At 53.3% G+C, this 25371-nt stretch overlaps 5 protein-coding genes across 5 annotated transcripts; 3 read left to right on the forward strand and 2 right to left on the reverse strand.

The window, feature by feature from the left end:
- Positions 1-2618: 2618 nt before the first annotated feature.
- On the forward strand, positions 2619-3832 carry SAPIO_CDS1330 (uncharacterized protein; the record flags this gene model as incomplete). Its single annotated transcript, XM_016784626.1, has 4 exons — positions 2619-2685; positions 2756-2854; positions 2944-3308; positions 3374-3832. The coding sequence occupies 4 exons, from the start codon at positions 2619-2621 to the stop codon at positions 3830-3832; spliced, it is 990 nt and encodes a 329-aa protein (XP_016645742.1).
- Positions 3833-6642: 2810 nt separating this feature from the next.
- SAPIO_CDS1331 (Immunoglobulin I-set domain-containing protein) lies at positions 6643-10569 on the forward strand (the record flags this gene model as incomplete). The annotated part of the gene is made up of 4 exons (XM_016784627.1): positions 6643-6960; positions 7449-7882; positions 7946-9249; positions 9314-10569. 4 exons carry the CDS (start codon positions 6643-6645, stop codon positions 10567-10569), a joined length of 3312 nt encoding a protein of 1103 aa, XP_016645743.1.
- Positions 10570-11150: 581 nt separating this feature from the next.
- Positions 11151-18439, reverse strand: SAPIO_CDS1332 (uncharacterized protein; the record flags this gene model as incomplete). Its single annotated transcript, XM_016784628.1, has 5 exons — positions 11151-14865; positions 15394-15825; positions 15893-18041; positions 18109-18311; positions 18390-18439. 5 exons carry the CDS (start codon positions 18437-18439, stop codon positions 11151-11153), a joined length of 6549 nt encoding a protein of 2182 aa, XP_016645744.1.
- Positions 18440-18761: 322 nt separating this feature from the next.
- On the forward strand, positions 18762-19723 carry SAPIO_CDS1333 (uncharacterized protein; the record flags this gene model as incomplete). The annotated part of the gene is made up of 2 exons (XM_016784629.1): positions 18762-18996; positions 19059-19723. 2 exons carry the CDS (start codon positions 18762-18764, stop codon positions 19721-19723), a joined length of 900 nt encoding a protein of 299 aa, XP_016645745.1.
- Positions 19724-21401: 1678 nt separating this feature from the next.
- On the reverse strand, positions 21402-23721 carry SAPIO_CDS1334 (uncharacterized protein; the record flags this gene model as incomplete). Its single annotated transcript, XM_016784630.1, has 3 exons — positions 21402-23224; positions 23300-23489; positions 23569-23721. The coding sequence occupies 3 exons, from the start codon at positions 23719-23721 to the stop codon at positions 21402-21404; spliced, it is 2166 nt and encodes a 721-aa protein (XP_016645746.1).
- Between the last annotated feature and the right edge of the window lie 1650 nt (positions 23722-25371).

Consider the following 25371-nt stretch of genomic DNA (forward strand, 5'->3'; position numbering starts at 1 on the left):
TAGAATTTCATCTGATTTGCTTTTCATATTCTATTCCGCAGCCTTGCCTCTCTCTGTTGGTTCTCGCCCGGACCAACCGGCCGTAGTGAGACTTGGCCAAGAGTTCCGGAGATCACCAGGTCTTTGTGATTGCGAATGCACGAGGACCATCTCACCACAAGTGGCAACAACCCAGACTCTACCTGTAAGAAACAAGGAGGGACCTTGACGAACATTTTATGTGGGATTTTCCTAGAAGCGGATAATCATCTGCTATCTGCTGGTCTGTCCTTGGCTCGGATTGCATTGTATCCATCACTTCAAGACAGACGCACGAGAACCAAGAAATACAGAGGATAATGGCGGCATTCAAGTGCGAGTTCGGTGAGTCTAGAACCTTGAGCAAATACATTCGCACCGTCGGATCCCTGTTATCAATGACGTCGCCCAAGACCCTTCCGCAATTTACCATGTTTTTCTTGGAGTAAGTACCTGGGTACCCTACTTTGTAGGTCGCAGCTCTCGGGTTTTGATTAACCCCTCAAGAGATACTGCAAGCCAATAAATGCCAGCATACATCCCCAAGCAAGATTCAATGCCATGCTTGAAATTCTAGGCCTCTGTCATACCCAAGTAAATGAGACCCTTACTGCAGGTTTTTTTTCTCCCCCGCCTGGAGTTGTGGGGGAGACATGGATGACGACCCGGCAGATTCAAATCGGCTGGAGGTGTTCCTTGCAACTGGTCGATATCCGACCCAGGATGTTGCAACTTGCTTTTTCCATCCTCCCCGCAGATCAATTGATGCAGCCAGGAAGGGTCAACAATTGGCAAGTGTTTCGAATTGCGAATTCAGAGTACGGAGTAATCTAGTTTAAACTTACCTCGTACTTTGTACATCAATCTGTCAGTTCAATGGCCTTGGCCTGCCACCCTGATACCGATGACGTAGAGCCAGTAATCCTTCTGTCGCCCCCCCGGAATTGACGTGACCACAACCGACCCCAGTCAAACAAATCCTGCAAGCTGTTGGCGACCTACCCCCGGCTGTGCGATCGATGGTTTGGACTACCCGGAATGGAGGGTTTCTCATACTTTGCATGCAGAGGCTCCAACATTGCCTATTGGCGCAGCTCCGACTATGACGTCACCCGTTCCTTTTCCTTTTGTCTTGATCTCTAATTCCGTCCCCGGCCCGGGCCCCACGTGTAATCTTTGAAGTCAACCCGGAAGATTCAACGTCATCCGGCAGGATTAGAAAGTTCCAAGCCTATTTTCACATAATATCTGGGAAGCGACCTCGGTAGATGGAGCTGCTTTGTCGAATGCCATGAAAATACAGACCTTCAACATCAAGATTATCACCACTCCAGCAAATCCTGTGAAACGTACATCGCTCCTTGATTCTACTCGGATTTTGGCGACAGGTTGTGACATGATCTCGCTGAGCAGCTACCTCCATTAAAGCATTCTCTAGTCCACGCAAATACCAACGGATAAGGCTATTAAAAGTATATTTCCAAGAAAGGGGGAAAAGAAGAAGGGGAAAAGGAATAAAAAAATGAATTAAAAAAGGACGAAAATGCGTTAAGATACAGACCACTGTGTCCACCACAGCGTTACGTTCGAAGTCCTCCTGTCACGAGGTCTGCATAGCTCGAAACATATTCAGGTGCAGAAGAGATTACAAGATCATGGGCAAAACCAAGAACGGATGCCGTCATCGTGAATGGAAGATGCGCATCAGCAACTTGACTGAGCTTCCCCAACACTTTGCCATCGGATTCTACTTGACATTGGGAGTCGAACACAAACCTTGGTCAAAAGATTCACAAAACACCTAGCTCTGATCCAACAGATCTGGGCAGCACTCTTAAAGGAGCACATGCGCTTTACCCAATATAATACACCGAGAAACCGAGAAACCTCCCCAGCGCTAGAAATGTAGTCTATAGCTTTCTTTCCACGGTCGAGTTCCCCTTCAACTTGGAGTAGGGGCTTTCATATATCCATCCCCTCCAACATGCAAGATGACCTCACCTTGCTTCGCAGATAAAAATGTTACGGGCTTCCTTCGCACAGGCTCGGTCAATACTAATAGAGGCTTCTATGGAAAATGCACCCAGCAGTCCTTTCATGGAGCTGGGGAGGGTCATGCGACCGCTTGGGAGCTGCATTCCGGAGATGTGCACTCGTAGGTGTAGCGCGGACGCCGGTATGACGGCCGATAAACACCTTTGGTTTCGAAGTGCAATCAATTAATTACCTGGGACGGTCTGATGGAGAGATATCCCTTAAACCCGTGAAGATGTGAAATGAGATGAGGAGCATTGCGCCCACAGGAGGTGTGGCGGATAATACTCGCTTAAACTAATAGCGGAAAATTATTCGGCCGACCCATCGCTGAGCGAGCTTGAACCTGCGCCAGTCGCCATCGCGACACGAAGTAATAGGGCCCAGATTTCAATTGGCACCTCCAGCCATCCCCATCCACGCATTGCCCATCACCTTTAGGAAATCCGCTGCCGTTCGGCGGATTGCTACTTAGCGTCTTTCGTTTCCCGCATCCGTGAAGCACATCGCCTTACACTCTCGACCGTCACTCCAGAAGCGCGACCCGATCGGCCCGCCTCGACAAGATGGGCAAGAAGAAGAGAAAGTACCCCGATATCGAGGAGGTATTGGGCCGACCATGGTGCTATTATTGTATGGACTACACTGGAGATGTGTATTTGCAGAAATGGGATATACAAAGATTGCTAATGCGTTTGGATAGGCGAGCGTGACTTTGAAGATCTCAAGCTCTTGATATCACACCAAAAGGCTAAGCATTTCAAATGCGAGGAATGCGGTCGCCGCCTCAACACAGCAGGAGGTATGTTCTTCTCTCTCAGCCTCTATACAATTTGTAGTACCGAGAATTTTCAGATGCACGGAGCTAACGAGGGGGTGACTCCCAACCAGGTCTCTCAGTTCATATGAACCAAGTCCACAAGGAGACATTAACGCAAGTCGAAAATGCACTGCCTAACAGGCAAGGCCTCGATGTCGAAATCTTTGGAATGGAGGGCATTCCCCAAGATATCCTCGAACAGCACCGGAACAGAATCATTCAGACTTTCTATCAGGAGCAAGAGGATCGGCGGATCGCGACGGGCAACCCCACGCCGGGTCAGAGCGGCAAACCTCAGAAGAAGATTAAGATAGAGACGGCCGAGGAGCTCAAGAAGAGGCTTGCAGAGTGGCGGGCGAAGAGGGCTGCGGAGAAGGCCGCTGGGACGAGTGGATCTCCATCGAACGGCGCGGCGAGCGCCGCGCCAGGTGCATACGTGAGTTGTTGGCATCATACTTCGGATGCTGCGCAACATGAAGCTAACTTCTTTTCCTTTTACAGACTCAACCTTATCCCGCAGGTCAACAACAATATCCCGCAGAGGGACAGTACGGAGCTCCAGGCGCCGCTTACGCACAGCCCGGATATCCTGGAAGTTATCCTCCGTCATCGCTTCCAGCTAGGCCGACCGGAACATCTCCCGCTCCTCCGGGTCTCCCCCAACGCCCGGCCTACCCCGGAAGTTACTGGAGTGGTCCTGGGGCACCACCTCCGGGCTATTCCGGCGCTGCCTCTACGGTAGACGAGCTTGTCTCCGGAGCTGCGCAGCATGGAGACGATATTGACCGACTCATCCGCATGGCCGAGGCGGGTGTTAAACCCGCCAAGAAGGCCGAGGATGAAGGGGCAGTTCCGGAGAAGAAGTCGAAGAAGGAGAAATCTCGGATGTTTTACTCGGATGCAGATATCAGTCCGGAGGAGAGGATGGCTGCGTTACCAAGATACGCTTTGGTTCAGTGAGTTTGGAGGTGAGGTTGTGGTTCGAAGGAAGAAAATAATCCAGTATTATGGCATCGAAACGCCCCACTAGCTATGAGTCTGGGACGGAAATTCCTGAAGCTGTGATGAAGTTTGCGACCGGCCCAATGCAGAGTACGGTTTTATGATTTTGCTCATATGCGCCGGGACAAGACAAGGCAAAAGGACTTCCGGGCCGAAAACTCAGGCGGTGCCCGGAAATCTACGAGCAGGGGAAGGTTGGGCACCAGTTGCAATAGCCTGGGTGATAGCCTCTTGCGATATAGATGATGGTACCAGAGCGATTATGGTGGATGGGAGGGTATAGGAAGGGACAAATGCTAAGAGGGAACCTATTAATAGTTCCATGTACACTACAATTGCAATATCAAAATCGTGTGCTGAGAAGAAGTGAGACGTGTGAACGCGTAACTGGTGTCGCCTTCAACAGGCTTGCTCATCATTGCCCGTATTCGCACGATAGGACTGATTGAAGGTGAGGGGAAAGGCATGAGTGGACCGGAGCGGTTCGTGCCCCAAGCTACTAGGCACACTTACATCTAATCACAGTTGAATTCATGTAAGCGAAACCACAAGCAACCCATTTAGATTCCCCATCACCCATGGGCCAACGTTGATTTGGACCCCGGGCCATGCCATGTGGCTCTCTCTCTTCACGATCACAAACAAGCTCGACTGCTAGCATATATCATACGCATGAGCTCGCCCTTCTCATGAAAGTGGCGGGTAGAGGTATCCAGATATTTGGGTTGCAGCGTACCGTGCCATCAGAAACAGGACGTAGTGTAATATCCCAATATCCCAGCACAGTTTTTCATCAATTTCCAGTCTCTGGTACCTTAATTAGAGAAGCCGACGACTCAACTCGGCGAGGTTGTTCGCGGCTAAATGCAAAGGGCTCCGTCTGGTCCAGACAATCTTCCCACGATCCCCCAATGCCAATGCCAATCCGACCCTTTTGACAGTTCCTCCAACTTTCAGTTCGAACCTCTCCTCCTCCCCCGCAGTCGAGACCCTGCCATTTTGATCTGATAATCCACGTCCATGATCCCAGTTTCCTGTATACCTTGACCTCAAAAGCATTGGTCCCTGGCGAGAGATTCCCCACGAATCAGGACCACTCCCGGGCCCAGATTTGGCTGTTATTCGGTCCACGCCATCCTGGTTCTTCCGATTACCCCGACACCCGTCTTCTTCTCTTCTCTGTACTCTTACCCGGAGCCCAGGCTTCTGAATTTACCCCGCACGTAGCGCCTGTGTGCATTCGCTGTACCTATTTGGGTCCCGTCTGTCAACGGCCGATAGAGGAGCGTGTTCTAATTGTTCTCCTCGCTGGAGGTTAAAGGTCGATGCCGCCCCGGTCAGGCGGTGCTGTGTAATCTGGGGCACTATAATGATAAACTAGGCTTCATGTGCTATTTTCTAGGTGATGAAAATGCAGGTGCGAGCTCTTAAAGGAGGATAGTTCAACACTGGAAATTGGGAATGCTTGAGCAGTATCAACTCATGGAAGGCACAAGGACTTGTCGCTCCTGCCCAATGACCAAGATGACGAGATATCAACAACCTCAACTCTTGTCGGCTTTAACTTCTCAGGCCCCCCGCCCACTTCCCCAACAAGCCTCCTGCCAACAGCCCATATTCAATTTTCCTTCATTAATGCCTTCATCGTGAAGTGTCATCGCCAAGCTCCTGAAAGGGAACACCGATGACCTCTCCTTCATACGCAGGAAACACCCTTGTCCCTTGACCCCCGGTCCAACCATTTTACCCGCTGCTCGCATGTCCGGGAAGGGAAAATAATCGCCCACTCGGAAAGGAAAAGGAAAACAGCCCTCTCTCCATCTCCATTCCCCGACTTAAAACCCTGCTGGAATAGGCAACGGGAGTTATGCTATTACCCACACTCTCTCGGTCGTGCCACTGGTCCTTTCGGGAGAGATGAATGTATCATCGCCTAAGAACACGACTTTGATTTCTGTGTCGAGCTCCGCGTTCTGCCCTAGAATCGGCCGCTCATCCCGAATTACCCTGGGGAATGTTTCCCTCCCTCAATCGGAGCCGCTCCAAGAAAAAGAATATAAAGAAGAAAACAGAAACTGACTTGATCAAGTGTAACAATGCGTCGACAGGTCTTGGCGGTTCATCAATACGACGCCATCACGCCTGATCAAATATGTTTATCCTTTCCATGGGGATAGTGCCAATCTACAGTCGCAGTCGTCAGTTTGGAGGCAGGGAAACGGGAAGAATGATCCGGTACGACAGCGTCGTAGCGGCCGACGACAGGGAACCATTGATCCATCATGTCAAACTCATCTATTCGCGTCCATCCCCCGCGAATCTCTGGCCGTTAATTGCGCGCCGCTCGCGTTCCCGGTAGGCCATTTGCTTTGCTTCTCTGGTTGAGGACCAGTCAATATATCCAGCTCTCCGGGTATAGTACACCGTGATGCCACCATGCATATAACAACAATTGTCGTAGCTGGAAATGGAACCATACCACGGAAGCTCTATGTTCGCTATAAAGGGACCGGAAAGCCTCCCGGTTCCCTTGCCCATGGGGAGGTTTTTTTTTTCCCCCCTTTTGCTTCTCCCATCCCTTCAACTGGCACCTCCCTTCTTTTTGATGTGAAGCCATATCCGCCGAAAGGAAGGGTATCAAGGTTGCTTCTCTCATAGACTCTGGTGAGGCTTGTACGGAGAGCCCATTGACGATCTCCCCCGGTATCCCCCCGTCCGCTAATTGCCACCTTAACTGTAGCCCCTTCTGTCCGTCTCCCACTTACACCATGGCTCCCTTGAGCCTCAAAGCCCTCACGGTGGCAGCCCTCGCGGGTCTAGCTCCGTTAGTCTCCGCCATTGGCCAGAAGCAGATCATCACGTTCGAGTCTTCGGACGACACTTTCCAGATCGCCGGCGGCGACATCGGGGCCGGTCAGATCCGCGTGTCTAAGGACGAATACTGGGGCGTTGTCCGCGCCGCGGGCGATCTCGCTATCGACTTTGGTCGCGTTACGGGCACAAACTACACGCTTAGCAATGGAGAGGCGGACGCGTCCCCTGCCGAGTACAAGTTTAAGCCGGCTGATGTGTCGGATAACACGGTTGTAAGTCTACACAGGTGATTTCTTGGCAATTCTTATTTTTGCACCTGCACCCCGCAACGTTTTCTATTCTACTATCTTTCCTTGGGGGCATTGGGGGAGTCGTGCTGTTAACTGTCCATCCGCTCCCTTTGCTTCATTCATATCGAATCTGCCGTGCATATGCTTCCGCCTGTGTGGGTGTGAGGGAATGTGATGTCGACTGTTGGTGTTGGCCCAGGATGATCTCCCCACCACGACGCCCTCTCCCTCACTTACAACAATCAAGCACATCCACAAACACACGGGAGCGGATTCCCGCTTTCCTTTCCGAGAAGGGGAGGGTGCATATCCCGAGTCAATGGAGCGTCACCCACACGCTGTCCTCCACCCGAATCCCTCCCCTTTCGGCTAAAGTCAAACTCAAGCTTGACCTTTCCGTTCTTGAGAACAAGCCAAGACATGCGAAAAAGGCAGAACGAAGCTAACATATCCCGCTTCCGCTTTAACAGTACAAGGTATTAGACGAGGAATCCTTCGCCGGCCCCGCATACTCTGACCCCAATCCGGCCAAGACCATCATTCTCGCGGGAACTATCGGCAAGTCTTCCCTCATCGACGGCCTCGTCGAGGGCGGTAAGATCGATGTCTCTGAGATCAAAGGCGAATGGGAGGCGTTTCTCAGTGTGGTCGTCGAGAACCCTATCGAGGGTGTCGAGAAGGCTCTCGTCATTGCCGGCGCCGATCCCCGTGGTACGATTTTCGGTATCTACGATGTTAGCGAGCAGATTGGTGTGAGTCCTTGGTATTTCTGGACTGATGTCCCGACCAAGAAGCACAAGGACATCTACGTCCTCTCCAAGGGCAAGGTGCAGCAGTCACCTTCGGTCAAGTACCGGGGCTTCTTCTTAAACGATGAACAGCCGGGTCTCACGAACTGGGTTGCGTAAGTCACAAAGTGCCTCATCTTCATAAAAGCGTTTCTATTACTCACGTTTTCAAATAACAGCTCCAACTTCCCCGATGCCTGGAACGGCGCGGCTGGTTACACACACGAATTCTGGAGTCTCGTCTGCGAGCTGCTTCTCCGTCTCCGCGCCAACTACTTCTGGCCCACTCTCTGGGGATCCATCTACTACACTGATGATCCCAAGAACCAACCGCTCGCCGATGCCTACGAAGTTGTCCTCGGCTCGTCCCACACCGAGCCGCTCATGCGTGGTCAGAACGAGTTCCGGACTTACTACGAGGGCCCGTGGGCTTACAACCTCAACAACGAGACGATCGATGATTACTTCCGTGTCGGTGCTCTTCGTGCCAAGCCCTATGCCAAGAATAGCTTGTTCACCATGGCGATGAGAGGAACTGGCGATACCGAGATCGAGGGTGGCCTTGGCCTCAGCGCCCTTCTGGAGATGCTCGAAGAGCTTGTCGCCAATCAGCGATCCATCATCGAAGACGCACTCGAGGTTAACATAACCACCGTCCCGCAGACCTGGTGTCTCTACAAGGAAGTCCAGACCTACCAAGAAAAGGGCCTCCATGTCCCCGAGGACATTACCCTCCTCTGGTCCGACGACAACTGGGGCAACGTTCGCCGCCTCCCTCTGGCCAACGAGACTGAACGCTCCGGCGGCGCGGGTGTCTACTACCACTTCGACTACGTCGGTGACCCGCGCGACTACAAGTGGATCAACACCATCCAGCTCCAAAAGACCGCCGAGCAGATGCATCTAGCCAAGTCCCGCGGCGCCGACCGCATCTGGATCGTAAACGTCGGCGATCTCAAGCCCCTCGAGATCCCCATCACCCATTTCCTCGACCTCGCGTATGACACTGACCGCTGGGACGTCGACAGCACGTCTGAGTGGCTTGAGGCCTGGGCTGAGCGTGAGTTCGGACCCAAGTTCGCCAAGGATATTGCCCACGTCGTGAACCGATATGGCCTCTACGCCGCTCGCCGCAAGTTTGAGCTCCTCGAGCCCCATGTATACAGCGTCATCAACTACTACGAGGCCGAGTCTGTCCTTGCTCAGTGGGCCGAGCTACGTCGGGATGCTCAGTCTATCTATGACAAGCTCGACAAGGAATTCCAGCCCGCTTATTTCCAGGTCGTCCTTCACCCTATTCGTGGTGGTGAGATTGTCCATCAGATCAACGTTGCCGCCGCTCGCAACAATTTGTACGCGGGTCAGAAGAGGAACTCCGCCAACGGCTTGCTTCAGTATAGCATTGATCTCTTGTATGCAGATGGCAACCTTACTCAGGAGTGGGATAAGCTCCTCGATGGCAAATGGGCACACATGCTCGACCGTAAGTTTCCCCCCTTTTTACTATGGATATTCTTTCAAGACATTGAAACTAAACCTTGACTTAGAAACCCACATCAACTATGACGGTTACTGGCAACAGCCCATGCGAAACACCCTCCCCGCCCTCTCCTTCGTCCAAAATACCGTCAACTCCCTCGCCGGCCACGTCGGCGTCGGCGTCGAAGGCTCCAACGCCACAGTCCCCGGCGACGACAAATGGCACGGCAACACCGTCAGCGACCTCGTCCTCCCGCCCCTGGAACCCCACGGCCCCGCCTCCCGCTACTTCGACGTCTTCTGGCGGGGCACCGATACCTGCGAGTGGAGCGCCGCCCCTGAAGTGTCGTGGCTCAAGCTGTCCCAGGATAGTGGCAAGGTCGGTTCCGATGGAGGTGAGGATGTTCGCGTGCTTGTTTCCGTTGATTGGGAGAGTGTGCCCGAGGACTTTACGGAGAAGACGCTGTACATCAACGTCACTACTCCTTGTCGTAATTTCGACAGGTTCGCCTACCAGGAGCCCCGCGTCATGGTCCCCGTCATCAAGAGATCCCCACCTCCCGAGGAATTCAAGGGTTTCGTCGAGTCCGACCGCGTCGTCTCCATCGAGGGCGAGCACTACCAGTCCATCGTCCCCGGCACTAAGGACGACAAAGCCCTCACGTACCACACCTTCAAAAACTACGGCCGCACCTCCTCTGGCGTGGGTCTCGTGCCCCTCGGTATCGAGAAGCTCAAGGTCGGCGAGGGCCCCGCGCTCGAGTACAACCTATATCTCTACACCAACACCACCGCCAACGTCACGCTTCACCTCTCCCCTTCGCACAACTACCTCGGTGACTTCGACCCTCTGCAGTACGCCATCGCTCTCTTCCCCAAGGGCTCCGAGGACGTCGAACCTACGATCGTCACCCCCGTCGGCAAGACCGAAGGTACGCAGATGCCCGCCTTCTGGGGCTATTCCGTCGCCGACGCCGTCTGGGGTCTCCGCTCCAACATTACTACCTCGTCCTTCGAGGTAGAGAAGGAGGGTGAGTACGTCCTGCGCATCTGGTCGCTTCTCCCTAGCATCATCGTCCAGAAGATCGTCGTCGATCTCGGCGGCTTGCGGCCTTCGTACCTCGGCCCGCCGGAGTCGTTCCTCGTTGGGAGAGATAATGTTGGGGAGAGGAACGGGACTAGTTTTAGGGATGCGCCGAATGTGGTTGGGGGTGTGAAGAGTGCCCTTACTGCGGAGGAGGAGGAGAAGAGTTCTGCGGCGAGGTTGGGTGGTGTTTCGTGGGTTGTTGCTGTTGTGGGTGTTCTTGCTTGGTTGACACTCTAAGTGAAAGGGAGGATGGGTCGATGAAAATGATGAGTGTAGGATCTGTTTGCGGCGGATCAGTGCGGCTGAGGGCTTTCCAGTCGTCTTTTATATCTTCCATGTTTATAATCTTACCTGTCTAATACTGAAGCAACGGTACATATTCCTGAACCAACATAACTTCATGGAGGGTTAGAGTGATGCTCTTGAAGGTGACGGATACCTTCTTGGCTGTCAAAACTTTACTTGGTCGTTGAGATGGAGAAATAAGAGCTAGATTGTCACCGCACAAGGCTGAGAAAGATAATAGAGTAAGTAACTTGGTATTACCGACTTGAAAAGGATATATGGACTATGGATCCCGAATGAACTTCGTTCGAATATCTCTATCCTCATCCAAAAAGACTCGATAGCTTCATATTGCACAACTCCTCTGATGCATTGTTTCCATTGGTATAATTAAAACAAAAACACACTCCGCACTCCTCGAAAAAGACGAAGCAAAAGAAGGGGTAATATGGGCTAGTAAAAACGGAAAGAAAAAGGAAATAAAAAATGAAAGATGAATGAGGTGGATGGATGCCAAAAATCAAGTCCTACTTCTACAGCCACAAGAGCCATCTAACAGCCCTGACAGCTCCCGTCCCAATACCCAAGATACCCCTGAGAATCATCACTACGAACCACACATACCACATAAACCCCACAAGCACCCACTCAACCCCCAGCCACAGACCCCTCCTAACCCATCTGAACCGCCGCCGTCTCCTACGCAGCATCTTCTCAATGACGTCCACCACGACCTTGACCTGCAACCTCTGCGTCTGCGCGACCTGGCGGTTCGTCTCGTCGGCGTCGTCGCAAGCCGCGCGCGCCATCGACGAGAGGTCCACGCCGAGTCTTATGCGGAGGGCTTCGAGGTCGGCGTGCAGGCCGGGACTCGTCTCGTGGGCGAATTTATCAGCCGAGGCTTGCCATCTATCCGTCGAGGTCTTGACCGAGTCGTTGAGGATACCGCCGACGAAGGGCAGCGTGTCCGCGGGAGATACGGCCTGCGCGCATAAGGCCTTCCTGTCTGCGCTGAGGTCCGCGATCTCGCGCCAGTTTATGCCGCACGACGTGTCGCTGGCGTCCCCGTCCGAGTCTCCTTCCTCTCGTCTGGGTGTGCGCCGTGGCTGTTCTATGGAGAGATGACGGGCGTGGTTCGCGCGACGGGCGATCTCCATGGCCATGACGCCGGAGCTCAGGAGCAGAGCGCGGAGCCGAGCAATCTCGCGTCGCGAAAGGGGCGCGTGCTGCTCCGGCGAGCGACTTCTCGTCGTCGTGGACCAGCGATGGTCGGAGTGCCGAGACATGGAAGAGTAGTGCCTCGAGCTGTTGAAAGAAGGCGGGACGGACAACATCGCCGTCAGTCGCTTATCGTGAGTTCGTGCTGCCTTGTCCTTCGCGACGGACTCGAGGAACGACTCCGTGCACTCATCAAGTGAGAGTTTGCTCACGGCCTGGCTGCTGGCTTGCTGAGCCTTGGCGTCACTCAACCCACCGCGAGACTGGATACTTTGCCGACGCGAATCGTTGATATCACTCAGCGTGCCACGGCCGCTTCCCGGAGCAGCGGTTGGCGGCCGCCCAGTGTGATGGAACTCCGGCATCTGGCTAAGATAGGACTTAGATCTGTCCGCCGTAGAGTCATCCCTGCTACGACGAGGTCCCCGTCTTCCTCGGCCCCGACCTTCGCCATCCGAATCAGACGAGATGCTTCCTTCGGATAGAACCATGTCAGTCTGGTCGGTTTCCTTCCGCCATATTATGTCTCCCAGTTTCGACACTGAGTTTCGGAGGACCGTGTCAATACGTGCACTAGGCGCCTTGAGCAATCCTCGGATCCCGCCGGCGTCATCCGTCTTTGTCTTGAGACTAGACAAGCGACGATGGCCCTTGCCGAGATCCTGCGGTGGTCTTCCAATCTGAGGGCGATTGGAACTACTAGACAGCCTGCCCTCAACCGACGACCTGCTTGCGTCGGCTTGGCTCATGAAGGGATCTGGGGCCGTCCACCTAGAAAGGTCAGTATCGACGTCCATTTCGCGGATCTTGTCGTCGATATTAACGGTGTACCTATCCCTGCCCTGGTCCCTGAATATCTGCTTTACTTTGGCAAAGGGATTACGCGTCGGTGAACCTCCGCGACTAGGCAAGGGGGATATCTGGAGATGGGTATCCCTAGAAGGTCCGGGCTCAGGAGAGTTGGGAGCCGTTCGGACAGCTTCAAGTGACTCCCGAGCACTATCGATTGGAATATCCAATTTCGCGTGTTGTGGCCGGCGATGACGGAGGGACGAAGACAATTCCTGAATTTTCTCCTCCCAATCGCTGGCGTTGTTGAACGAATTTTGACGGCTGTGGAGACGGCTAGGCGGCTTCGACGATACATTCTTCGCCTTCTCCGGCGTACGGTAAGAAACCGGAGGCGGGGATTTCAAAGGCTCTGGTCGCGTGGTAGGCCTCACGTCGCCCTCTCTTTCTTCCTTCGCGATCATTTCCATCATCTGTTTTGCTAGTATATCCTTTGATGTTGTCGTGATAGTCCCACTCCTAAACCGGCTGCTGTCTTTGAAATCATGATCGCTGTCGGACAGATCCGACAGCGATCCCCGTTGAGGCCGAAGGAAGTCGTGATTGAGATGCAGCGAGCTATTGTGGCGGTGATGGTGCTGGCCCCTGGGATGAAGGCGAGATCTTTCGCGCGGGCTGCCAGAAAAGGGTTCTGCCACCTCCGCCTTCGGGGCCTTTGCTTCAGGCTGTTTGTCCAGTCCTGAGTCTTCCACCCGTTCTCCCGTTGCGGGCCGAGATACGCCGGCACTTGAGGGCTCGCCGCTATGCTGAAGGCTGTTCCGAAGAGACACCTCCAGCTCCGAGCCTCGAGGATATAACCGACTCCAATGCCTGTCTTCAATTAGGAGCTTATTGCTGCCTTGCTCGAGCCAGTAAGCATCTGCAATCATGTCTGCAGGTTCAACGAACCAATCCACCCGCGGCCGGTTGGGCTTCGCAGAGGTGCTCGAAGTTGCTAACGCTGCCGTTGTATCGGCCGCCTGCAGCTCCGCTCCCAGGTACAGTGGAAGCGGTGGCGTGGCCTCAGCTGCCGAAGGCTGTTCGCCACTCGTCGATATGTGTTCAATCTCGTCAATCCAAGCTGTGACTTGTGCCACGTCGTTGAATCCCTGTGCATTTCCATCGATTACCTGCCGCTCTCGTGCTCTCACCTTGCGGTTTCGAATATATTGGAGGGGATTATACGGGCGACCGAGGGCATTGTATGTTGTCGAGGTCTGGGGGGAGGATCGCATCGATGCCGGCGTCGGAGGTGGATGGGTCCCGCCGGTGGCTCTGAGAGGGGGCATGTAGTCGATTAACCGACGATACTGAGCCATGAGCTCAATATAATCTTTGGCTTTCTGTACCCGAGCAAGAGTTGACCGCGAAACATGGTAGCGAAATCCTCCATCAGGAGCTGTAACATCGAAGGATTCGAGAGCGTGTCGCAGGCCTGGCGCGTTCCGCGACGTTGCGCGTTCCGGTCGAGGGGACCCGTTCCTAGATATCTTTCTTTGCTGGAGCAGGTGCTGTCGTAAACTGCTCACTGCCGTAGTATCGGGAATCGGGCTAAGGCGAGGCGGGACTTGTTGGGAGGGCGGTCGTTGCGTAGCCAGCCTTCTCGACTGGCTGACTCGCAGCGCCATATCCACAATCTGCGCCGACTCGACGTCCAGGCCAGACCGCTCAGGTTTCGGCTGCTCGGCAGAAGTCGGTCGATCCTGCGAGCGGTCTCTTGTCTTCTTGACCTTTAACTCGGCTTTTGGCGGAGAGGATGGATGAGTGTGCGTTGTGTCCTGCTCGGCGATTGTTGCAGGTGCCTCGCGGCTGATCGCAGAGGTGGTCTTCTCATGCGCCTTCGAACTCTTCGGTCTTATGCTCTGCAAAAGCCTCCTGGAATGCTTTTTTTTCTGCGGCGGACTCTCCTCGGCTCGGTCTGGTTGTTCTACGACGGTATCCTGTAATAAAAATCCCCCACTCCTTCGTGGTTTCTGCGCTCGCTGGCTGGTTCGCGATAGCCTGGACGTCGTAGTCGTGACGGGGACTCCTTCACCCGTCGAGCTCCCCCCAGCCTTTGAAGACGAGGGGGATCCCGCCACCGCCGCCTCACTAGGCTCGTTCATCGTATCTCTCGCAGTATTCGGCTCGTTGGTCCAAAACTTCCCCTCACCGACTATCGACACACGGCCCTGCCGCTCTGCTTGCATGCTCGCAGATAACCTATCATTATTACCCGTCATTGCAACGGAAACTGCAAAGTTATTTTCACATGCATGGCATCGCAGGGCCCTCTTTGCATTCCGTTGGTGTGGCGTGCTATCGAAACCCGACTAGGCCACGGCCCCTATTCTATTGTGAAGATATGGGCGGGGCCTAAAACATGGCAACGATGGAGATTCTCCTTTTGAAATTTGAAATCGCAGTCGGTAGCCTCAGCGTATTCGAGTCTGAGGTCTTTTGGGAAGTTTGAAGTGGTTTGGCGGTCGTCGATCTTGGGAATTGGATGGCATCTGCAGGTTGATGTCGTCGTCACATGCAGGAATCAAGATTCATTGGTGGAATTTAACCGATTACTAAACAACACCGATAATCGAATAACCAAACTCTCGATAATTACACGCGGGATGAGCCTGGCGTCTAGACCTTTGGGCTTTGAGTGAGGACCTCATTTAATGATACAAAAGTCTATCTGCGTCTAGATTCTATAAATGTACATTATTTTACACGGAATGGACTACATCCTCGCACCTCCCGCAAAGACTATCCTCCTTCTCGGCCAAATACCGCCAGCACCTCCCACACTTGTGCTGTTTCGGTGGTAGGACGTGGACCTTGCCCTGAACACCGTTGACCTCAAAGATCTCTTCGTACGCCCAAGGAGACTCGGGAACCTCACCATTAATGTCTACTGAGGAGACGACAAACATGCCGTCAAGCTCCGCAGAATACTTCTTCAAAGCAGCAGCTACATCTCCCTCGGGAACGGAGATGACGACTGAACTTTGTAGCGAAGAACCGAGGGCCTTGGCAAGTCGGGCTGCTTCAAGCGCCGACTTCACAGCAGCATGGGTAGCCAATATGACAGGAATATCCTTCCTAAGCTCCTCTTCATTCATGCTGAACCTAGACGCGGGATAGAGGGGCGCATCGTAGAGTTGTTGGAGAGGGTGAACGAGGGAACTGAGAAATTGATTAGTACAACACAGATTTCTCCTTGAATGGCGAAAAGGTTAAATAGGGTACTTACGTATCAGCCTTCATCCACTCCGGCCGGTTGTCCCATGCTTCTTCAACAAGCATCGGCGTCATGGGTGAAAGCATCCGGGAAAAGCCAAAAAATAGGGGCTCCAGGACACCACCTCCATCACCGCAATACAGTCTATCCTTAAGGGCCTCGAGATAAAAGGCAGACAGCCCAGTGCTGACCCAGTTGTTCAGGGCCGAGAACGCCTTGTAAAACTCGTGATTGTCGTATGCCGCCGATACCTCTTGCATCGTGTCCTTAAGATGGATCAATGCAATGTGATCCACCGCGGTGAGTGGGCTTGTTCGTGCGGATTCGTGCATCGACCCCAAAAGCATCTTCATGATAGTTCGATACTTGATAAGCGCAGACTGGATATTCTTCAGAACGGACTCTCCAATGGCAACGTCCCGTGTATACTCGGAACTCGCCGTCCACAGCCGGAGCATATCGGCACCAAGTGCGTTGAAGGTAGGCGGAAGGCCCTTGGCGGCCTTGCCCTTCATTTTAATAGGCGGAAGGAGTGTGCCGTCCATGACCTGAGTTGGGGAGATGATGTTGCCAAGCGACTTTGACATCTTCTTGCCTTCGGTGTCAAGGGTGAAGCCATGTGTAATCAAGGTCTTGAAGGGCGCGGTCCGCTGCTCACTTGAAACTGCATTTGCAGCATCCTTGTCCCTGGAGGCAGCAATCCAAGTCAAAAGGCTTGACTGGAACCAGCCTCGGTGCTGGTCAGAGCCTTCGAGGTAAACATCTGCTTGCCCCTTAGTCTGACTCCAGCTGCTACCACTGTCAAACCAGACGTCCATGGTATCCATTCCACGACGGAACTCTCCAGATAGTCCAGGGGCTATCCAAGCGGGTTCGTCAGGGCTGTCGGAGAACCAAGCATCGATACCTCTCGTTTTGATAGTCGAGATAATGTGCTCGATGACCTCATCGGCGTAGATAGCGTTATCGTCGCGATCATACAATACAGGGATCGGAACACCCCAAGCCCTCTGTCTCGAGATACACCACTCACTTCGGCCTTGGACGAAGCTCTCAAGGCGGGTCCTACCAGTCGCCGGAATGAACTTGACCGGCTCAAGTGCAGAGAGAGCGTCTCCTTTGATGCTTTCGACATCAGCGAACCATTGCGCAGTGGCGCGGATAACAACGGGTTTCTTTGTTCTCCAGTCATAGGGGTACTTGTGCTCGTACCGATGAACGTGGATCACGTCGTCACCGAGAATCTCCAGCACTGCCTTGCTACCACCCTCTAGGATTGACGGCGCCGATGTAAGTCGCGCTGGGTCATCGGGATAGGCATCCGCAGTAAAGTATCCCTCATCGGTTATCGGGGCGGAAACGTCGAGTCCAAGAGCAAGGCAGGCGTCGTAGTCCTCAAAACCGTGCGCAGGCGCGAGATGAACCATACCAGTACCCGAAGTAGCAGAAACCAGATCAGCATGAATGACGGGGGACGTCTTCGCTCCGCTACCATGGAGACGATTGGAGTACTGGAGCTGCTTGAGGACAGACCCTTTAATAGATGGGACCAAGACATCCACAGGCTCAGAAGACCATGACTCAACAACTTCCAAGCGGCTGCTCGCAATGATGAGTGCATCGGAACCATGCTTTACAATCGAGTATTCCAAATCGTCATGGACTGCAATCGCCCTGTTCGCAGGCAGCGTCCAAGGGGTCGTCGTCCAAACCACAGCATAGAGTTGCCCAATAAAATTATCCAATTCCAGCACAGAAGCCCAGTCTCCCACAATCGGGAATTTGACAAAGGCCGACGTAGAGATGTGGTCGTCCTTATACTCAAGTTCTGCTTCTGCCAAGGCTGTTCCGGAAGAAGGTGACCAGTATACGGGCTTATGTCTCCGATATATTAGGCCCTGACGGACTAGGCGCTGGAACAGCCGGAGCTGCTGGATCTCGAACTCGGGGTCCATCGTCGCCCAACGCGCGTCCCAGTCACTCATGACAGCGAACGATTTAAATCCGGCCATTTGCTTCAAGATCGTGTCGGAGGCAAGCTTTCGGGCAGTTGTACGGATTTCGCTAGCGGTAAGATTCTTTGCACCGGCTGCGCCGAGAGCCTTGAGCTCAATTGGGAGGCCATGGCAGTCCCATCCCGGTCGATATGTAACTCGATAACCTAAGGAAACAAACAGAAATAAGTCAAATAGCCTGCTCGAGGCGGAAAGACCGTATGTATCTCGCACCTTGCTGCACCTTGACCCGCAAAATCATATCCTTGAGGATCTTGTTGAGCGCGTGACCGACATGGAGGTCACCATTGGCATACGGCGGCCCATCGTGAAGAACAAAGGGCTTCCCCTCGGGGCGGTTCGCCGCCTGCCACTTATAAAAGTCGTCGGTGCATCTTCGAAGGTATTGGTCTCGGAGGGCCGGCAGCGGTCGCGGACTAGAGCACGAGGCTTACATTCTTAGCTACTAGACCAAGAATAAATGTGGAAAGGGTGCTAAGGGAAGCAGCACGTACGGAAACGCAGATTTGGGAAGCCTAAGCGTTGATGACCATGATTTTGACATGTTACCGGGGTTTCATCGTATTCGGCGATCCGTGAAGGGCCTGAGGAGGACGGTTGCGATCGGATGAGGTGACTGGGAAATTTTTAGATGCGAGGCTGTTCCCAACGCGGTTTTGGCACTTTGGGGGTAGCCAATTACAGCGCGTCGGAAGCCACTAATTAAGACCAATGCCGCCAACGCTGCAAGGCTGCACGCCGTCATCGATCCTAAGCTTGAACATTGCTAGACAACTTCGTCTGTATTCTACCACCGCTCACGACACAAGGTCCAGCCTGCAATTCGTCTCTAAATTGTCGCACGCCGACCAAACTCATCGGCCAACATGCCACCCATCCGCAGGTACTTACGAATCACGAAATACTCGGTGCTCGAATGCCGCATTTACCTCGACAACCCTGCACTGGCGCAGAGCTGGCTGCTTAATCCCCGCGATCCCGTACTTCCCCGCATCATTGAATGCATCCGACCTCTCGTGCTTCCCAAGCTGAGGGAGGAGAGGGAGCGCGTTATGAAGAGAGGCACCAAGAAGAAGGCTGTCAAGGATATTATCACTGCAGGTTCGTACATACCACTTGACCCGTGCGTGCAACGATAACACTGGAAGGCTGACCATGAAAAGAGGATTTCGAGGTGGCCATGTTCTTGACCGAAACCGCTACGAGGCATTCCATCTTGACGAAACATAAACACTTTAGGGACAAAGTTCCGAAGAGGCTTCAGTCAAATTCCAGCAAACTCATGGGTGAGACCCGGGAGGAGCCCATCGATGTCGACAATGCCCCAGAGAGCCCCGCACTTCTACGGGAAGAGGATGACGAAGTCCACCTCGAAAACGTACCATCTATTCGAGAAAAGGAGTCTGGCGGTGCGCTTCGGAGGAAAAGACATCGAGACGGGAAGGAAGAGTCCGGCTCCGACTTCGAGCCTTCCGAAGCCGAGGCCGGAGATGACGTCGAAGTACAGGAGATAGTAGACTCGGACTCGGAGTCCGCGCCCCCCACGAAGCGCGTCAGGCAAAACACACTGCTCGGCGATGATGAAGAGCCGGACGACAAGAAAAAGATGGCCATGGACATCTCGTACGAAGGTTTCGCAATCTACGGCATGGTGCTCTGCCTTGTTGTCAAGAAGCGGGATACCAGCGCGGGAATCGGCAGGACCGCGCGCACTGGCCCCGCGACCTCGAGCAGCACCCACCCCACAGGTCAAGCCATGATGGAGAACTGGATCAGCTCAACGCAGGTGCCGTTAGGGATGGAAGACGAACCAGAGACGGGTCGTTAACATGCAAGGAAGGTCAAGACATGAGTCCAGAATCAGCCCTGGCAACCCTTTCACCCTCCCGTCAGTGTCTCGGATCCACATGGTTTAGAATGGCGTGCCCCTGCTTGCGTAACGACTCCTACCCTCCATTCCCATTATGATGGACGAGAACATCCGATGCATCGTATCACGGAACGATCAGGAAGTTCCGACGATCCCGCACGCACATTTAGACCGTGCGCCGCTGACATATCTTATCAGCGCAAGCACGACAAACGCTACCACGTCCATAAGTATCTGCCCGAGATATCTACATTGCCTCGCTTATAAGCGAGAATGTCTCAGCGGCCGCTCATCCAACTATTGAAGCTATTGCCACAGTGACCCTCCATCAAAAAGGAAGGCTTCGGCGAAATTAGGGAGATCACTAGGTGGTGGCGAATTCAGCCCACAAAGACGACCCCCGGGCGCCGTACTGAAACAAGTATTGGTGTGTTTCGAGATCTACGGCGCAGGCAACTGTCCCCACCCACACTGCCGGACGAGCCATCATATCAATCAATAGATTAGCGATACCGGCCAGCCAACCGGCAACGCGAACGTGCCTAATCGGGGCTTGATCTGTCGCCCAGGGGGTGGCGAAAAAAGAGACTAACCAACCTTGATTGATGTTCTTGGGACACCCCACCAACTACATCCACCAAGAGCCGTTTGGGCCGGATAAACAACCCCAATAACGGAGAAACAAAGAAATTCTACACGGAAACTCGAAAAACAAGTTGCTTTCCATTATAATTCAAATTCTAATATAGTTCCCGCCTGATTCGAGAATACTAGACCTAGAAAGCACCAGCCAACGGTGATGTCATCGAACGCGAGGTGTCCCCAGTATCTGGTCCCAGCGAGAAAAAGATGGGTGTGATGAGCCTTCTTGACATCGAGAGATGGTGGTGAGGGCTGCGCATTGAATAGCAGCGTCACAGGTCATGAGAAGTTTGGAAGAAGAAGCTTGTAGTTAGCAAACGGCTCTGATGGAGGATCAAGAGCATTACCCTCTTTCCGGTATTTTTCCCCAATACTGACGCTCGGCCGGTCCTATCTGTAAGAAATTGCGTGTCCATGACCATTACAATACTGATGGCTGCCCCGATCGTGCTCATAGCAAACGGGATGATTGTGTGAAGCGACTTGATACAGCTGTTTGCAAAATCGGTGTCCTGTTTGTTCAAACTCTTTGAAGATGAAGATGCTAATTCTTTGGCTCGTCCGTTTGCTTTACAGACGTCATTGCCCTGATTAGTGGGCAGCTGGATGACAGCTGACTACAGCTGTCATGCAGCGGCAGCACCTTATGTAAGAAATGCAGGTCGAAAAATGCTTCAGTAATACTTCGGGCACGCAAAATGAGTGTCGCAATTAAGTCTTCAAGATGACGGTCTGAAAAGTTGTCTCAATTCCGTTCTGTCTCCGTCCTCGATCATGATCTCCGTGTTGCGAATCCACCTTTTATCTCGTCCTGCAGACCCACCACTCCCGCACACGCCCTTCCTACAATCCTAACCCTAAATCCAACCACCGAAATGACGCCCGTCATTCCTGACACTTCATTTCTGACACTATGTTAGAAAATAGAAACAGCATAAACGCAGTAGGTCCTGCTAACACACAAGTTGTGATTAGAGACGTGTATAGGCCCACCTTATCTGATGTCGATGCATTGATCTGGCTCTTTTCTGCGCGTCGTGCCATTCTCATCCTCTTCCGATGAACTCACCCTGCCATATGCACATCTCTCGAAGTCGAACCAACCATCATTTGTATACACATCCAGGACAAAAAACGCGCCGATTCTCCTATACGAAACAATATGGTCCGTCTCTTTTTTCTCCAACAGCAATCCGTTAACGGGGCCCTTGGCTGGATGACCCAAACGCATCCCCAGCGAATTCTCGCACTCGTTCAACCTATGAAGGATAGGAAGAGCGAATACCACAAGAGGATCACTGTCAAGCGGGGAAAAATCATCAAGGGACGCCCAGATCTGCAGCGGTAGTGGCCCCCCGTCCTCGGCCACCAGCTTCCACAAGGCCTCTCTGGGGCAGCGCGGGTCCGAGGAGTCCGCGATGGCGAGGCGGACTGGCGTTGGTCGGCCCTTCAGGGACACGGTCCCGCCGTGAACTTGTCCGAAGGGGTCTTCGAAGGCGGGCGTGGTGGTGACGTTGACAAGTCGGGCCAGCAGCCGCGTGAAGCGCTCCTGGAGGAGGCTTCTGCCTCTGAAGGGGAAGAAGATGGGATGGTTGGCCGATGCCCACGACCAGGATGGCGGGCCGGTGGAGGTGGAGGAGGAGCCTGGATCGGGGGCGCTGTTGGCCGACGGGGGTAGTACCTCCCGCGATGCCATGTGCCAGTCTACCATCCAGCAGAGCTCAGGTAGTAGGGTCGATTCCCATAAGCCGGCGTGGTAGCTGGGGTTATCAGCCAGTTGAGGTTGCATTTCCTTGGCCACGGCGGAAATGGCCACGAGCCTGTCGGATGCGAAGGTCAGGCTTCGCTGCGAGTAAGTCTCTACGAAGCCGATCCATGCATCCCAGGCCTCGAGTTCCACGTGTCTCATCACAGGATCCATGGTGCAGGTGGGCTTCTTCGGACATCCTTCCAAGTAAAGGTCGTCACCGGGGGGATACCCACCCTGGCAGAACTCGCTGGCGCAGAGAGTTTCGCACTCCCAGGCAATGCCCAGACGGCCAAAGTGGAGGATACGTCTCGAAAGGAGTCGTTCCTGCAAAGTCCAGCCCCGCTGGTTCAGGGGCGAAGCGTGATCTAGGTTCAGGTGCCAGGTACGTTCCCAGTTTGTTGGGACGAGTGCTAGGGCCTTGCTCCGGCGGTACGCATGCTCCTTAACGAGGGGGTTCCCACCGATCTGGCATTCCAGCTTCGGCTCTTGCCCGCGTGGGAAGAAGATGCCATCGTGGGAGGTTGTCGACGCGGTGGCGGCGATGGTGCAGGTGGCCTTCCTGTACACGTTGCCCATGGAGGAGGATTCGCGGGCCCAGTCTTCCTTCGAATCCTGGATGATGCACAGGCTGTCGATCCATATGTAAGGAATGTTGAGCTCGCGGCAGATAGTGATGGCGTGTTGAAACGTCTTGGCTAGGTCGTCTTGCTTGACTCCGGTTTGGAGGAGCTGGGCTATGTTTTGGAGCTTCAGCTTGAGGATGTCGTCGGCTCCTCCCCAGCAGTGGCTGAGGGCAGCGTAGCCAGGGGTTATTCCCGGGGTGGATGACGGTAGGTCCTTGGACAGGACTAACCTGACATTGGAAGAGTCCTTTGGCCCAACTTCTATCAGTCTGGTAGGGAGCCAACTTGAGCTGCCACTGTTCTCGGTGGGATGGGTGCCGTGATGACCACACCTGGAGTGATGTTCGAGACAATCTCCAAGCCATCGCCTGGCGAGGGTTAAGGTGGGTTCTGTGCACGTATCTACGCCCAGAGACTGACTAGATAGAGATAGGGGCTCATCTGCTGTATGTCAGGTTAGGGAAATTAGCGTGCTGGAGGCTTTTCGATTATTAGGAGGACGAGGGGAAATTTTTTTACATTCGAGAGGTAGCACCCGAAGTTGCAGCCCAGGAAGAGGGTCAGCAAAATCAAAGTCTAGCGTCAAAAGACCTTGTTCCAGATTGGCGCGAAGACGACGCTCTATCGCGACTCTAACCTCTTGCTTCTCTGCTACGACGCCCTGGTGGTCTGCAACAGCATGTTCTCCAGTTGTCGTGTTCAGGAGCCCCTGGAGCTGTGGAGTCAGGCTAACCAATGTCGCGAGCAGAAAACAAAGCTGGCAAGAAGACTCCGGGTCGGAGCCACACTTTTGTATGTCTTGGACGCTTTGGTGATGATGATTCCAATGTCGTCGGCCGCGGTTCGGCCAGTCGTTCTCGTGGTAGGCTGGAATCCGGAGCCAGATCTCGGGCGGCTGGAGGAAGATGGATTGGCATGGCGTGCATAAACTTGACAGACATGATGGATTGAAGCTATGGTTGTTATGTTGTTAGAGAGAGGGCCCGTGGCCATGCCCGTGGAAAGTATGGACAGCACAGGACGGGGCGATCTTTGTACTCATCTGAATGGTAGACCAGCTTCCGGGGACGGACATTATAATCCAAGAGCCTCGACCTTCTTTGGTGTTAGCCTTGAATATAGATTGAGAAGACAAGGTCCCAGCTCTATCTCACTCATGGTAATCAAAAACGGCGCCCAGAGCCCAAGAGGTGCATGCTGCGCAGACACCGGTCCTCTGGGTTATCTCGCCGCTGTCTTCATCATCCCGAGTATGGGAGCATTCCATGATCTCGGCTGGAGCACAGCGATGGCACGGCTACAAGATAAAAGCTTCAAGGTATTTTTTTTCAGAGAATGGGTTCATTATAGGTCATAAGTAGCAGTTCTTCTAGGCGGTAGAGGGAATGTATGCACGCAAAATGGTTCTGAAATCGCGGGGCCCAAGTGACGTCTCATCCCGCCAAATATGTTGCGCCTTGGCATCGGACGCACGGGCCTGAGCTTGCTGAGGTAGTGTAACGGCAAAACGTATATCCAGGACACGAGATGAGGTACCAGTTGAGGTACAACGTGTTAAAACTTTTAAAATACTGTGGGGGTAAATGTTCTTGCCCCTCAATTCTTCAAAGAGTTTGTTGAACAAGGTGATCATGGTGTACTTCCAAGTTTCCTAAAGTAGCCTTGGTCCGTGCTCAAAAATTTTCAATAGAGTAGAAGGGACACCGATTTTGCAAATAGCTATAAAAATGGTTCCATGGACGGAACTGAAGTTCTAACTCATCAAGTGCGAGAAGGAGAAGACATTAACGCCGATAACAATGAAGGTACGTTTAAGATTCACTGAAAACCACACATAAGTTAACATCTCCTCCTTGTAGCCGTCGAAGTGATAATCCATAGGCTCCCATTGCCTCACTTGAAGTGCTCTTTAAACAACTGCGCCAGACAGCGATGTTAAAAGAGGGTTCCATGCCTTTTTAGACCAGGCCTTAATCTCATCCGTGAAAGCTCCTATTGGAGAAGTCTTCGGGGCTTGGCTTCATAGTGTGCTCTGGCCAGTCTTGCACCAGGAGCTATTTCGGAGCCTCCTGCAGAAGCCATCTGCTGCAAACCAAGGTTGGAGAGTATAATGACAGAGAGACCAAGTGTGATACGCTAGGATAGTTCACCAGAGATTTAACTTGTTCATACGCAGATGAGTGACGTTATGAGGTGGCCAGACAAGTTGACTCGTCCCAATTACTTCCACCCAACATTTGTGGCATCAGCTAATGCATGACTCCGCCGTTTAAGGCGTTTGAGAACTGATTCGGTGATGTGCTTCTTCAAACACATGCCAATAAACCAGACTGATAGGTTCCAACTACAAACAACCCAGCGCGAACATGAACAAGCTCCGACTAAAGAGCCGGAATAAGCGCAAGTTCCATTTCCACGTACGTGCACAATGACACGACTAAGCAATCCGAGCCTTACGTTGGGACGTCACAAGGATAGAGTATACACCTTCTCCGCGACGCCATGGCCGACCGATCCAGTTCCTCGAAGCCAGCCCGGGGCCAAATCCTATGTAATTGAGGCCGCCAAGAAGCGAGAGAAAGCACGACCAG

The sequence above is a fragment of the Scedosporium apiospermum genome (genome assembly GCF_000732125.1).
Source record: "Scedosporium apiospermum strain IHEM 14462 chromosome Unknown SEQ_SAPIO_0055, whole genome shotgun sequence".
Lineage (NCBI taxonomy): Eukaryota > Fungi > Ascomycota > Sordariomycetes > Microascales > Microascaceae > Scedosporium > Scedosporium apiospermum.